The sequence below is a fragment of the Nematolebias whitei genome, chromosome 8 (genome assembly GCF_014905685.2).
Source record: "Nematolebias whitei isolate Nwh7 chromosome 8, NemWhi1, whole genome shotgun sequence".
Lineage (NCBI taxonomy): Eukaryota > Metazoa > Chordata > Actinopteri > Cyprinodontiformes > Rivulidae > Nematolebias > Nematolebias whitei.
The window spans coordinates 30,102,760-30,117,329 of record NC_056505.1 but is presented as its reverse complement, the minus strand read 5'-3'; the positions used below and the strand labels follow the sequence as shown (position 1 = coordinate 30,117,329).

General features: G+C 39.9%; 1 protein-coding gene across 3 annotated transcripts in view; it reads left to right on the top strand.

Annotated features, from left to right (window-relative positions):
- ncor2 (nuclear receptor corepressor 2) overlaps positions 1–14,570 on the top strand; it is an 83,374-nt gene that overhangs the window by 57,766 nt on the left and 11,038 nt on the right. Inside the window, exons 19-33 of one of the 3 annotated variants that reach the window (XM_037681175.1) lie at positions 642–1,068; positions 2,587–2,707; positions 3,107–3,362; positions 4,387–4,551; positions 4,751–4,887; positions 5,072–5,168; positions 5,346–5,450; positions 6,092–6,183; positions 8,587–8,737; positions 8,830–8,973; positions 9,654–9,746; positions 9,827–10,041; positions 10,142–10,472; positions 10,711–10,914; positions 11,191–11,436. In XM_037681175.1, the coding sequence (XP_037537103.1) occupies positions 642–1,068; positions 2,587–2,707; positions 3,107–3,362; positions 4,387–4,551; positions 4,751–4,887; positions 5,072–5,168; positions 5,346–5,450; positions 6,092–6,183; positions 8,587–8,737; positions 8,830–8,973; positions 9,654–9,746; positions 9,827–10,041; positions 10,142–10,472; positions 10,711–10,914; positions 11,191–11,436 (2,784 nt within the window). Of the gene's footprint in view, positions 1–641; positions 1,069–2,586; positions 2,708–3,106; positions 3,363–4,386; positions 4,552–4,750; positions 4,888–5,071; positions 5,169–5,342; positions 5,451–6,091; positions 6,184–8,586; positions 8,738–8,829; positions 8,974–9,653; positions 9,747–9,826; positions 10,042–10,141; positions 10,473–10,710; positions 10,915–11,190; positions 11,437–14,570 lie in introns of all 3 variants that reach the window. The other 2 variants (XM_037681174.1, XM_037681173.1) reach the window with 2 other exon arrangements.

Below are 14,570 nucleotides of genomic sequence, written 5' to 3'. Positions count from 1 at the left end.
GGTGCTATTTAAGAGACTGAGCTGAATACAGCTCCTCAGACTGAGGAAGTCTCTCGGATGAGAGACGAAACGTTTCTACATTTTTTGTTGTTTTGCTTTGTTTTGGGTTTTTTTGAATGTCCAGAGGACCAGATTTAACTTTTTTAGATTTTTCTACCTGGATTATTGAGCATGCATCAGGATAAAATCACAGATCCACTGAAAACTTGTTGCTAACAGTTGACGGTTGTCTGAAAATACCCGTTTCACCGTTTTGATTTCCCGACCCAACAGTTATCTGTAGCTATATCATATAGCAACATGTTTAAACTTCAGATACAAAATTCAAAACCAAATATCTATGTTTTGTATTTGCATCATGATCTGCAACATCAGATCAATAAGGGATATGGAAAATCTGCCACTTTGTTTATAGAAACACATTGCATACAGTATACTATCACAGGAGACCATTGAATCCTCAGGAGATTACATCCATCATCCCAATTGGTTTTATGTTCCCCCTTATTGCAGAGTGAAATCTGATTAGTTAGAAGATGGCATTGAGAAGAATCTGGTCTAGCAGATGGAGTTCAGGGGTGAAAAGATAGCAGTGCCTAGTCTGATCTGGCAGTCTAATCTGTGCCTCTTCTCTCTGCCAGGTGGAACGAACAACAGCTCGGACACCGAGAGCTTGCCCTCGCCGCACTCCTCCGAGGACAGCAAGGTTAAAGACGAAGGCTCAAGCAGGCCAAAGGGCAGCTCCAACCCTGTGGACAAGGAGGCCCAGTCAGACATGGGCCAGGCAGGCGATGAGAAGCCGCCCGTCAAAGAGGAGGTTGACTCAGCAGTTAAGGAGGAAATAAAGACTGAGACAGGGGAGCCCAAGAAAGAGCAGCCGCAGCCAGTTTCACCCAACGATACCGCAGATAAGAAACCTCCAACAGCAGAAAAGGAAGAAGTCAAAAGCAGCACCAAGAGTTCCAAAAAAGAGCACGCAACCAAAACAGGCTTGCAAGGGGACAGCGACTCTAGTGCCACGTGCAGCGCTGATGAAGTGGAGGAGGCCGACAATGTAGACAAGAACAGGTCAGTAATAGCTTTATTATAATATAATTTATTTTAATTTTATAAAATTACCTTATTAATTTTTTTTACCTTGTGTTAAACGGCTGCAACTTTTTGATTTTTCTTTATTTCATTTTTGCCTGGGTGTCCTACTTCACTGGTCTACCACAGCAAACATGAGAAAACAAAGCAGAGAGGGTTTTGAAGTGGTATTAGTTGCCTAGCTACACTGTACGGCAGCAAAACCATATTTGTCAAACCACTTTTATGTGTGTGTATGTATGTGTGTACTACAGGTTGTTCTTTCCTACTAAACAGGAATTGTATTTATACTTTGCATGAATGGAATATATATTTACCATTAATATATGTTGTGTGTGTCTGTGAATGAGGCCAGAACAAATGGGTGTCAAAGTGCGTGGGAGGAGTGATTAGTCCTGTTAGCACGGTGTTTGTTCAATTTTTTTTCCATGACAGCAGACTGCATGTACTGGCAGAGCTGAGGGAAATGTTGCCCTCTGTGCCAAATCAAACAAATGGAGGGAGGAGTGTACGCATGCACGTGTGTGTGTGCGTGTTACTAAAAAAATCTTGTGCAAGTGTGTCTTTGATTCGGTGTGTTATGTTTTCAGCAAATTTAAGAGTGTCTTTTTTTTTAAACACTGTCTCAAGCTCTGTCATCAGATGTTTCACCCACACGCAAATCTATTATTTTTCTTTTTTAGTCCAAAATCTGATTACATAATGGCTTATTTGTGCATTGTTTCTACTTGGAAACAACTTGAAAACAAGTCCACTGTTTTACAAAACTGTTTAAATTGAGATAAATCTGTAATTCAGTTGAATGTAACGGTGTTAAATGACGGTTATCTTGTTAAATTATTTAGTTATGCAGTGGGTTTTTTGTATGACAGGCAGCATTTCTTCCACTAATTGCTTACCATTTTTGCAGTACAGTAAAAGCATGCACGCTGTTTTGCAATAAATATAAAGTATATGGTGGTAGTCCATATTAATGCCACACATTGCATCAGTTTTTTTTGTTTTTTTGTACATGTGTAACAAATCTTAGTATAGATCTTGTAGCTGTGATGGTGGTCATATTGTCCACTGGTAATGTAGCAGTTTACACAAAAACCTTCCTCTCTTTTCCTATACTGCTACTTACTTGAATATCTTGCCCCCAAAACATTAAGGTTTAATTTCAGTCTCTGTTCAGTTCCATTCCAAAAAAATACTCACCTTGAAAGCTACAAACGTTCGCTATTAAAATCCCTCAGTGACGGAGGACTTGTTTATCAAACTTTATGCACTTTAAGGATATGAAGTCATGTGGGGTTTTATTACAAACTTTTTCTCTTGCTACTTTCACCACTTTACTTTACATTGGTTTGTTACATTGAGTTTCAAAGTAAATACCAGACACTTTGTGGGCTTTTTAAATTACGAAGTATGCCATCCGTTATTAAACACGATAAACAGAAAATGTTGACCATCCATCAGCCTCAACAACCATGGGTTTTGTTTGTGTGTTTGCAGAATTTCTTCTCCACGGCCAAGCTTGCTGAACTACACTCATGATGGGGTCATTTCATCCCCACTACAGAAGCCCATGGATCTGAAACAGCTCAAACAGAGGGCTGCCACTATACCACCAATTGTGAGCTTTTCTTATGCATGAATAAATGAATGATTAAAAAGGAACAACTCAGCCCTTTTCAGATGTTTCACACATGCATGCACACCATACCCCCTTTTTGTTTACAGTGATTATACTGTCCTCATCTCTGTGTTGACAGAGAAAACTATACCTCAGGTAAAATTGTGAAGTCATATTTATTTAAGCCAACCAGATGGATGAAGATAAACTGAAGAACAATTAAGAAGAAGCCAAGGATTAGTGAATCTTTAGCTTAACAAGAAATAGGAGCTGCATCTTTCCTATCATGTTGATCAGATAAAGTGTGTGGCTAACCATATGTCAACGCCTGGTTGGACAGGACTTCTATTATGTCTGCATGCATGTAACCCTTTTATTTCTGTCCTCTTCTGTATAAAGACGCCAGAGGCATCAGCACAGGGCAGTCAGCGGACTGGGAAGGCAGTGCAGCCCCACCACGCCCTGGCTCTGTACCAGGAACAGATCACTGCAGCTCATGGGGAGTCCTCTCAGGAAGTCAAACAACAACAGCATCTTTCAGGCCAGCCAGGCAAACAGCAGCCTTACACCCCTCAGGCTGACAGAGACCGAGAGGCTCTTATCAGCACCAGCCCTCACATTTGCTCTCGTAGCCCCTCCATCAATGAAAAAGATGGTATGTTTTTATTACCTTATATGCTCATTTAGCTGGTTCAAGTATCCCTAGGATCCTTAGTGTCAATATACTGCACCATGTCTACCTGACCTGGTACATTAGGTCTTTAAAAATAGAGGAAATGTTGTTTTTAGAAAACAAGTTAATAATATTTTTTTTTTAAACTCCACAGCATGCAGCTTTAGGTGCATTTGATCTAGTTTTACTTTGTGGGTCCTTTTTACAAGCTCTGACCTTGAGTCTGTTCTGTGGTGTTTAAGGTTTTTAAGTGTTTCTAGGACACTCGTGGTGAGGGAGCTGATAAATGTCCTGGTGTTGCTGTTGACCCAGAAGCGAATATAAAGTCTAGTTCAGTGGACTTATTGTAAGCTTGTGGAATGTGAATCTCTTGAGAACACAGTGCGAGACTTTTCAGCAAGCCAGACGATCAGAGGCGTTTTCTTACCATCTGGGAACAGAAGCTTATTAAACTCTTATTTGATTCATTGTTTAAAACGAAATTACTGACAAAGCTCTTAATTCTTGACACAAGATCAGGTTTAGACATATGCTGAAGCTCCAGTTCATTAGCATGTATTTACCAGAAAAGTTAATGTAGTTCATGCTTCTGTTTTCAGGTAGAAAAAATTGTCAGGCGTGTAGTTTATTTTCCTCTTAAAGGGATTGAGAAGGTTCACCAATTACTTACAGTGACCCTTTTAGCACAAAGTACTGTTACAATCCCTGCAAAACTTAGCTTACACAATTAAAATGCAATATTAGCAGTGGGATTTTTTATATGTTGGTCTGCTAATTTTAGAGGTGATTCACAGCAGCAGGAAAATGACTAGAGACACTTTGTCTTCAGTATGAGTCAGTTATGTAGACAACAGTGGATTGATTAAATAGAATATTTGATCTACAAATAGAAATTGTAATTTACAGTAACAAGTTAATACAAAATGTGACTAACAGGGTGTCTTCTCAGATCAGGTGGTCCAGTTTGTTGCTGTTTTGTGACTCCTCCCGTGTTTTGATGTTGCAGAGAAGTCCCAAGCTTTCTCTCCACATGGTGACACTAAGAAGCAGACACTGGGTCCTGATGACCCCAGGACCTCAAACTGGGGTCGCCCAACTCTCTCCCCATACTCCGTGTCCTCTCGAGACATGGCCAAGATGAGTCATGACCAGCACCTGCTCCACTTCAACAGTGAGGAACCTTTTCTGTATTGCCTACTCTAATTATTTTGACCATCACATGTACTACAATGAATTGTAATATTTATTCTACAGTTTATCATGGGAAGAAAACTTCATTTTAACATTAAGGGCTTCTTAAAATGTTAAGCTGAAGTTTATATATTAGTAATTGTTTAACTCTTCTATGCACATTGTGATTTTTCTTTTAGCGTTACAGCAGATTGGCCACCCCTTACTTGCTGGTCTCCCACCAGATAGTGTGAGGCTACCAGCAGTGAGACACCTAACAATGCCAGAACCTCCGCCTCTTATTTCCTCCACCAAGCCAGGAGGTTCTATCACACAGGTATGTCACCACACATAAAATATCAACTTCCATCCTCATTAATCATAGATCTAAGGTTAGTTTTAGCTGCACACGTGAATACTGTGGTTAAAATTTTAAAACAATAAATTAAATAACAGAATCTTACCAATTTAAAACCAGTGATGGAAGTATTTTACAGTAATTTTTAAATGTCATTTTTTAGGGGACCCCTGTACAGTTACACAGCCCAGCTCATGGCATTGACCATTCAAAGATGCCTCCGGCACCGATGGGGGTGTCGTGGATGGAGAAGAAAGTTTGTGAGTAAAACTGGCTGTGCGAATCAGTACACAGTCCAGGTTGTTTTTCCTCCTCTAAAATGTAACTTCCTCTTCATCGTCTCAAAATGTAATATAATTATGTCACCAGTCTTGTTCATCTTATCATCGTCTCTGTATGTGCCTTGTTTTTCCGTCCTGTAATGTTCTGTACAGCAGGTAGTTCACCGGTGGTAAAGCGAGAGCAGCTGTCCCCTCACAGTTCCTCCTCTCTACCAGATAACCTGTCATCCCAGGGGGGGCCTCTTGATGCGTCTGGACGTGGTGGGTGCTTCAACATTTCCTGTCATTATTTCAGTTCCATAAACAGTTCAGTGCTATTAGAGCTGTGCTGAATAGATACTTCTCATTCTAAGTTAAAGATAAAAGATAATACCAAGACATTTTGTCAAATCACTCTCCTTATAGATGCAGAGTATCATGGATTGGCTAAAATTCATGCTCATAAATTATGAGTATTCATATTTTTTGATGCACTTTCTAGAAAATATTTACTTTTGAGCAACTTGTTAGTCCCTCAGTGACTTAAACTAGACAACCTCAACTTAAAACAGTCCTGACTTTAATGTGAAGGTGCTTTTAAGACTGAGTTTGTTGTGGCTGCTCGGACTGATGAAGCCTTTTGGATGGAAGATGAAACGTTTCAACAAAAAGAAACCGTCCTGACTTTAGTTCTCTGAAGCCCATTCAATCTGACGGGGCATTAGAGGATGTGAAAAATTTAAGAAATTGCCCAGTTATGAATGTCGGAGGTAGATCAACACTCAGGAGCCTATTTTAAGCATTGAGTTTCTCCAGCGGTGCCTCTACATTACAGTATGTTTTATTTTGTATGTCTTTAACTCTTTTCTTTGTTGCCTTATGCGATCGATTCTTCCTTGTAATCTTTACATCTTCCATTCTAGCAGTCCAAGGAGGGAGTATCACTAAGGGCTTGCCAGGGACCAGGATACATCAAGATTCTGCAATTTCCTATCGAGGAGGCTCCATTACACATGTAAGTTCAGACCACTCAAACCAGCAAACCTTTTCTAAGACTTTTAATTTGTAAGATAGAATGGCTACCTTTTCTGTAGGATGCTATTCAGTATTAAATGAGTACCTAATTGGTTTGTAATTTCTTAGCCAGTCTTTGTGAAGATTTTCAGTGAATTTTATATAAACCCTTATTCACATTATGTAAGACTAATTTAAAATCACCATGCTTAAGAAGTGACTTTATATTCAAATGCCTTATAATGGAGTTGCTGTCTTGTTTTTAAGGCACTCTCAGGCTCTTGGTTCAATGGTGTTTAGAGTTGTTCTTTGACCACAATGTTTTGGGTTTTAGTGTATTCATCTAGTATATGTACAAAACACCACCACTGCTTTGGATGAGGCAAACCTCAAGCATGAGCATTACAAGTATTCTGCTGACAACGTGCAAATTTGAGTCATCTGTTACAACAGACAGCAGTTCTCTTCCTGTTTCATTTTGACAACCTCACTATTTCACTTGAAATGTAAGCAAATGGATAACAGAATGGTCATATTTGTAGCTTTAAAACACAGCCTATTATGGTTTAGATCTTTTATTTGTTGTTGTTGTTTCTTACTCATGTTACAGTACAAGGTGATAATCCAAAAGTTAACATGGTTTACCCTAGGCCGACAGGTCGTCTGATTCTAGACTGCACAATAAACTGTATTAAGGTTCATGCTATCGCACAGATTACCACTCTGCCACATTTTCTGATGGTTTGCCCTAGTTTTCCAAAAACTGATGCAATCTTTGGCCCCTAAACACACAACTTGAAGCACCCTGTGCAACAGCTTGTTTGCAAATGAGTTTTGCACCTATGATGAAAGAGAGCAGCAGAACTGGTGAGAGGTCATGAGGCAAAGGAAGTGCTGTGGCTGCTGGATTTCTGTGGCTGCGTGACATAACCACAGCTCTGAATGGTACTGTTGCCCTAGCAACAAGTACACACTGTACCGCATCTGTTCCCTCTTTTATTTATCTGTGCATATTAGATGCTGGCTAAACCCAGTCACTGATATGCCCACTCTAATGTCAGATTCAACTAGCATAGAAGAAAAAAATCAGCTGAGAAGACTGTCATCCCACCTTAAACATTAGTAAACGGAAAGAGAAGTAAATGTTAAGGTGCCATCTGTCCTGTTATTCACCTCACAGCTAGGCAAATCAATATGTGTATGCACATTTGTTTGATCGCACAGAGATGGCAGCGAGTCATAGAGTGCTTCAGTCGCTGCCATCTGATCATGTAAACAAACCTTCCCCATCTCCTTTAGGTAAACACTTCTTGGAAAAGCTGCAACCAACAGAAGTGTCCTCTTAGCCACTGTCTCCTTTTTTATCATGCTCAGCGTGATCACCTTCTAACCAGTAGATGTAAGATGCAAACAGAGTAAAATGGTTATTTAAGTTTTAAATTAAGCCCCTTGTTGTTTTCTGCTCACAAATTAAGTTCAGCAGTTTTGCCAATGTTTTTAGAACTTGTTTGCTTACTTTTATTAGATTTTTTTTGTTATACAGTTTATCACCAATATAACAAGCATGTAGTATGTTGTTAACCAACACTTGGACAGCGTCATTGTTAAAGGGTATTGCTAAAAACAGGATTGACCTCCTAAATCAGTACTTATTGCAGTGAAGCAGAAAAAATGTGCTGCAGTTCTGCAGGTTTGACTCGGTCTTGTATATTAGTTGAGTGATTATTGTTTGTGTTATTGAGCAAGTTCTACAACTTTTTTTTTATTTCCAAAAATAGCTCAAAGGGCTCTAAAATGGTTCCCAGCATCAAAACACGTTTTAAAATCAATCTTTTAATGATAATTGGTAATAATTTGTTTTCTTTGTTACTTCAACACTGCTTCTTGGACTCACTTTTTTTAAGTAATAGGTCCAGTTTTTACTGATATGTCAGAGCATGACTTGGCTATAAATGATTACAAGCAGCGAGAGAGGAGTTCACTTCTTGGACAGCTTTCAGACCCGGCTCCATTCCACATACTTTTGGTAATCTTTATGCAAATCTGTACTGCACCACCTTAAATAATCACCTGGCCTGACGTGACTTACAAATAGCAGAGACACTGTATTAGTTGGATATGTAAATAAGTTTAAAGAAATAAATGGAAAAAAGTAGGGATGCACGATATTATCGGCATGGTATCGGTATCGGCCGATATTAGCGATAAAGTTAAATATCGGACATTCCATCAAAATAACTCACCGATATAAAAGGCGCTGTTTTTGAATGACAACCCAGTGACAAGATTTGATGATTAAGTTTGTATAACCATGTGTTGGGCTTCTGTTTTAAGTTAATTTTTTAATTTAAAAAAACTGTCAAGTATATCTATATCTATTAATTATATATATCTATTTTCCCAGGGGACACCAGCAGATGTCCTGTATAAGGGAACCATAACGCGTCTAATCACAGAGGACAGTACCAGCAGAGCTGAGAGGGAGCGAGAAGAAGCACTGTCCAAAGGACAAGTGGTGTATGATGGCAACAGTGGACACATACGCACATATGATCGTGAGTGCATCAGCCAGCACAATACTGCATGTTTTATTGTTCCTTTGTTCAATCAGTGGATCTCTTCACTTGAAAACATTTATTAATTTTAGGCCCAGGAGCGCAGACGTGCAAAGATGAGGGCAGAGGCTCAGGGCAGTCTGGGGAATATCTTGGCCTAAAGCGTCCTTATGATGTCATGGAGGGAACCAGAGGGTTGCACATGAGGGACTCGCTGCCTGCTGCTAATTGTGAAGGTAAGAGAAAACCTAAAGTCAACTTAAATGCTGTGTTTGGCACGTACTCATGATTTCAAGTTCTCCGTCGTCACAACGGGTTTGTGTCATTTTGAATGTGGTCAGGACGGATTTCTAAATAAAATAAAATGACTATATGAGCTGAAATCCTGTAAATATGGTCCTTTTGAATCATTTTAGGGAGAAATGTGTCAGTCTGGCAAAAAAAATAAAAATAAATTAAAGTTAATTTATACTCGTTCAAGAACATCCTGTGCTATATTTTTTTAATATGTCTGACAACCCCTCAATTGAAAACAGTGAAATGCCATTAACATAAACTACAGAAAGATCGTTTAAAACTTGTCTTCCTTCAGAATCTCATTGTCTTGAGACTCTAGATGGTTCAGGTTAAAGTCTTCTTACAACTTCAACGCTTCATTAGAGAACACTATACTGTGTACTTTTACTAAGGTTATGTACACAGTATACTCATCTTAACGTGAAAACCTTTGGGAAGTGACTTGTATGCAGGGAATTGCTTTCAAATGTATGGTTTGTGGCGGCGGGGTGCTTGTGTGACCTCTAGGTGTAGAAAAAATTTGTGAGAAGATTTCTTCCTGCTTTAGTCCCTGCATTCTGTCAATTAAATATATTCACCATAATCCTAAATCCCACTGCTCCTTTCCTTCAACCTTCAGGTCTGATTGGTCGAGCCATGCCTCATGATCGAGACAGTCCACATCACACACCTTACAAGGATACCCACCACATCCGAGGCTCCATCTCACAAGGTACAAAGGTTCAAAATGTATTGTTAACTTGATGTTACTTGTTTTACATAAAGCTGTAACAACTTGTTCTCCAATTTTAGGTATACCTCGTCATCTCGACCCTCAGGATGGCTACTTAAGGAGAGAAGCTAAGATGAAGAGAGAAACCTCACCACCCCGTGGGGTCGGTTCCTTTTCTGACCCAATGAAAGGCAGAGAGACTATTGTGCCCACTGTGAAGGAGGATAGACGCTCAATCCACCTCATTCCAAGAACTGAGCCCAGACAGCCTGTCAAGGAGGGAATCATAGCACCGGTATACTCACAGTTCTAAGGAATACAGAGATTATTCAATAAGTAATGACTTTTAACTGAATACTTTCTGCCGTCTCTCACTTTTGGGAACACTTGTGAAGCAGGATGCAGCTGGTTCAACGAAACGCCACGATGTCCGTTCCATTATCGCAAGTTCGCCACGTTCCTATCCCAGTTCAGCCTCCCACCTGGAGATGCGCTCGGAGAGGGGTCGGTACGAGGAGGTGCCTAAAGGGCGGCCCAGTGCGGTGGTTAGCACAGCAAGCACCATGGCTCGCTCCTCTCCGCTCACTTTGGGATCAGAGCAGGGAGGCAAAGCCCATCACAGCCCAATGAGCTACGAGGACAAAGGTAGCTTGAGGACAGCTTATCTTGTTCCTTCACATCGTGGCTCCCCCTTGCCCAGGGAGGCAAGCCAAAGGCAGCATGAAGGTGTGTATGTCTCACACAGCCCAGACCGATTCTACTGAAGACTAAAGGAAAATTATATGAAACATTCAAAAGGAAACGGGATGAAACTAAAATGTAAAGTTGTTTATAAATTATTTTCCTCTTGGATACATTTTGAATGTAACTGTTGATACAGCAAAGCTGATTAAAGTATATTACGAGTAAACTCTTCATCCTTTGAACTTCAGGAAACATTTCTGTCTTTGCTTTCTTACTCCAGGTTCTGGAAAGACTCCCTCTCAAGAGCGTAAAGCCACACCGACTCCCAGAGAGACAAGTTCCACCAAATCCCCCCTCTCCAGTGTTGCAGATCAACAAGCCTACGAGCGTCTGCTTCAAGGCCTCGGCACTACAGACGTGATTCGTCAGATCCCCATAGCTTTTGATCCTTCTGCGCTGCCCCGCGGTATTCCTATTGACCCAGGTACATCCACTGTCGTGTTAGCGTTATCTCCTAAAACTAGGGTTTGCTTTAAAGATCTAAATGCTTACTTTGTTGTTTTGAGCTGTTAAAACATGAATTTAACTCCAAAGTAGGATTTTTCTTGGAATTATGAAGCCAAAACTAAAGCTCTTTTCAATGCAAGAAAATCTTACAGTACAGAAAAAGGCAAAACTTTAATTTGAATTGAAGCTGCTTTGATGTTTTATATATTTTTACTATAAATTATTTCTTAACATTTGTGCTCTTCTTACACAGCCGCCTACTTCTTGCCCCGCCACCTTGCTCCCAATCCGGCGTACCCTCATCCTTACCCGTACCTCATTCGTGGCTTTCCTGACACGGCAGCTCTTGAGAACCGCCAGACTCTGCTCAACGACTACATCACCTCTCAGCAGATGCACCAGTGGCCTGCTGCCATGGCTGTTCAACGCTCAGACCTGCTGAGAGGCCTGGCTCCTCGTGACCAGCCACTTCCTCTGCCCTACTCTGCAGCCCCACGTGGTAATTATATATATATATTTTTATTCAACACTCGCATGCTTCTGTGTTTCCTACATAGCATTTTATAGTTGTTTAACAAACTGGAAGTTGAACCAGGTGTACTGTATTTACAGAAGTTTTAGTCTTACAGAAGGTATTTCTTACAGAAGAACAGAAGTGTTCATGCAGCGTGAGTTTTATCTGATGGTCAGGGATGGAAACGAGCTGGGACTCATCCCGTTTCTCCACAGGTCATAGCTGAGATGACGATCTGTGTTCAGTGAGAGTCAGACTGCATACCTAAAGAGAAAATCAGACAAACAGCAGATAATTTGCAGATTATACTAAAAAATATAACCGTTGTGTAACAAATGAATGCTCACTTCTGGACACCTCCATTCATGCGTGTTGAAAGGTCTAGATTCTGTTGTGAAATTGTTGTGTGAGTGAGATGCACGGACATTTTTACTGGTCTCTTTATATTTCCGAGTCACCAGAGCAGTAATAAACTTTATACTTTGAACAAAGTAGGCATAGATAAAAGATGTGAACCGATCTGTTTTCAGTGCCATCACACTATCACTGGCTGGTGCTCGAATGTCCTCTGCCCAAATTTGATTAGAACAAAACAGTGGAATCAAAAGCTAAGGCAGTCTTTACAAAGAAAGACAAAATCAAACTTCTGCTTATTTATAAGGCGTCCTATCGAAAGATTACCTGTGCATAAATTTGTATTAAAAATCCCCTTAATCATCATGACCTTGCTGAGCACCACTGCCTATATGGTTGTTTAATTTAGTTCTACTGGACCTGAGCAACAAATTCTGTGGTGTTTGTTATACTGTGCATTTTGTTTATTTACGTTTTTATGCAAACGCATACCGTACCGTCTTGTTTGGCTACAAATTTGATTTTTCATTGGTTGATTAATTTTAGAGAGCAGAACTGTTAATGTAGATATTTTGTGAAGGTTGCCTTCCCTGCAGCTGTGTCTGCATTCACTTCATGTTTGACAGCCTCATGATTTTATTGGCACTCCATATCTTGAAATCTTCACCTTTAGTTTGGTTTACCTGAAATAGTCAAGTAATCATTACCCAGTTATTTGCATAGTTTTGGTGTTTAGTTTATGTCTCTAGGTGCCCAGCTTCTTTAAAGGAGCCATTCCAAGTCTTGACGTTTTGTATTTCTGTATTTTTATTAGGGATGGGGCCGATCCGATCCAGCATCGGTTTCGGGCTCAAATACCAGCATAATTCACGTATCGATTTTCCGATCCAACCTGCCGATATTTCCGATCTATGATGCATGTCTTTGGTTGCGCTGCATGTTGGCTTCGAACTATGGAATGGATTTCCTGAACGGAGGCGTGTCTCATGAACCCAGAGTAATAAGACCCGCCTCACGTTCAGGAAATCCATTTCATAGTTTGCAGCCAGCTACAACGTGCAGTAGCACTGTGGCTAACAGCTAACCAACTTTTCATCTAAACATGTCCGCTGTGTGGAAGTATTTTATACTAAACACACCACAAAACAAGACAGCAACGTGCAATGTCTGCAGAGCCATAGCACCACATTAAACCACGGTAAAATTAGTTTTACGACGGACATTCGAGCTCCGGGGCTTCAGCGGTTTGTTATTTTCGTTCAGTTCATTGAGGGCAGTCTGATTTCGGTCAGCCATGCTCAGTCTGACCCGCTCTGTCTGTCCGTGTCGGAGGAGGGGCAGACTGAGCGCGGCTGACCGAAATCAGACTGCCTTCAATGAACTGAACGAAAATAACAAACCGCTGAAGCCACGGAGCTCGAATGTTTACCAAGAAGTCTCTAAACTTCAATTAATTAATGACCAACCACTATCAGTTGTAGAAAATGAAGGATTTCTCAGCTTGATAATTGCAGCCAAGATATAGTTTACCCTCAAGGAGATATTTATCAGTACAACAGTAGACAATCATAAAAAACATGATTTGAAAATTACAAGAAAATGATATGTATATACATACATACATACATACATACATATATATATATATATATATATATATATATATATATATATATATATAACGAAACAAAAACAGCTACATTATAAAGTGATGTAAAATACTAAAAACAGGAACATGTCTATTGGTTTATGCCATGAACTTAGCAGATGTTTAAAGCCATTTAACATTTTCCATCCATCCATTATCTTTTACCCGCTTCTTCCATTTTGGGTCACGAGGGTCGCCGGTGCCCATGTCCAGCAATCACAGTGTGAGGGGCGGGGTACACCCTGGACAGGTCTCCAGTCCATCACAGGGACACAAAGAGACAAATGACCATTCACTCTCTCACACACCTACGGACAATTTAGAGTTACCAGTCAGTCTAACATGCATGTTTTTGGTCTGTGGGAGGAAACCGGAGCACCCGGAGAAAACCCACGCATGCACGGAGAGAACATGCAAACTTCACCCAGTAAGGCCCCTGGACCGGGGTTTGAACCAGGGACCTGCTCGTTGAGAGGCAGCAGCTCTACCAGTTGTGCCATCATGCTGCCCCATTTAACATTTTATTTTATTCATTTATTCATTCATTTAAAAGAAACAAAACAAATTCATCAAAAAGAAAACATTGAATGAAAAGAGTGCAGAAAGAAGAAAAATAATTCTTATCTGCCCCTTATTTAAAAAATATAAAATAACTTTAAACAATCACTTAACTTAATCACTTTAATATCCAATTTAAAGCAAAGAATGAAAAGAAAACATGTTTTGTGTTAGCAGAATTTAATTCTAACTTTAAAACTTATCCAACATTAATAAAACTTACCTCAAGTTGCATTTATGGACATGCATACATATATTTGTACAAATTGTACTTGAGAGGAGATTATTACAGCCTCATATAAAATCAATGATGATCATGATATCAGAACTGGATCGTTATCGGCCGATATTTAGATTTAGGTATCTGGATCGGATCGGAAGTAAAAAAAATGTGGATCGTGCATCCCTAATTTTTATTCCATTGACTGAAGGCACGGATGACAAAAAGAAGGCCTAAATGCTCACTTTAGAAATGGTTTACATCTACATAGAACTGAATTGATTTTTTTTGTTTGTTTGTTTGTGTATATAATATGTACACACACTATATATACATATA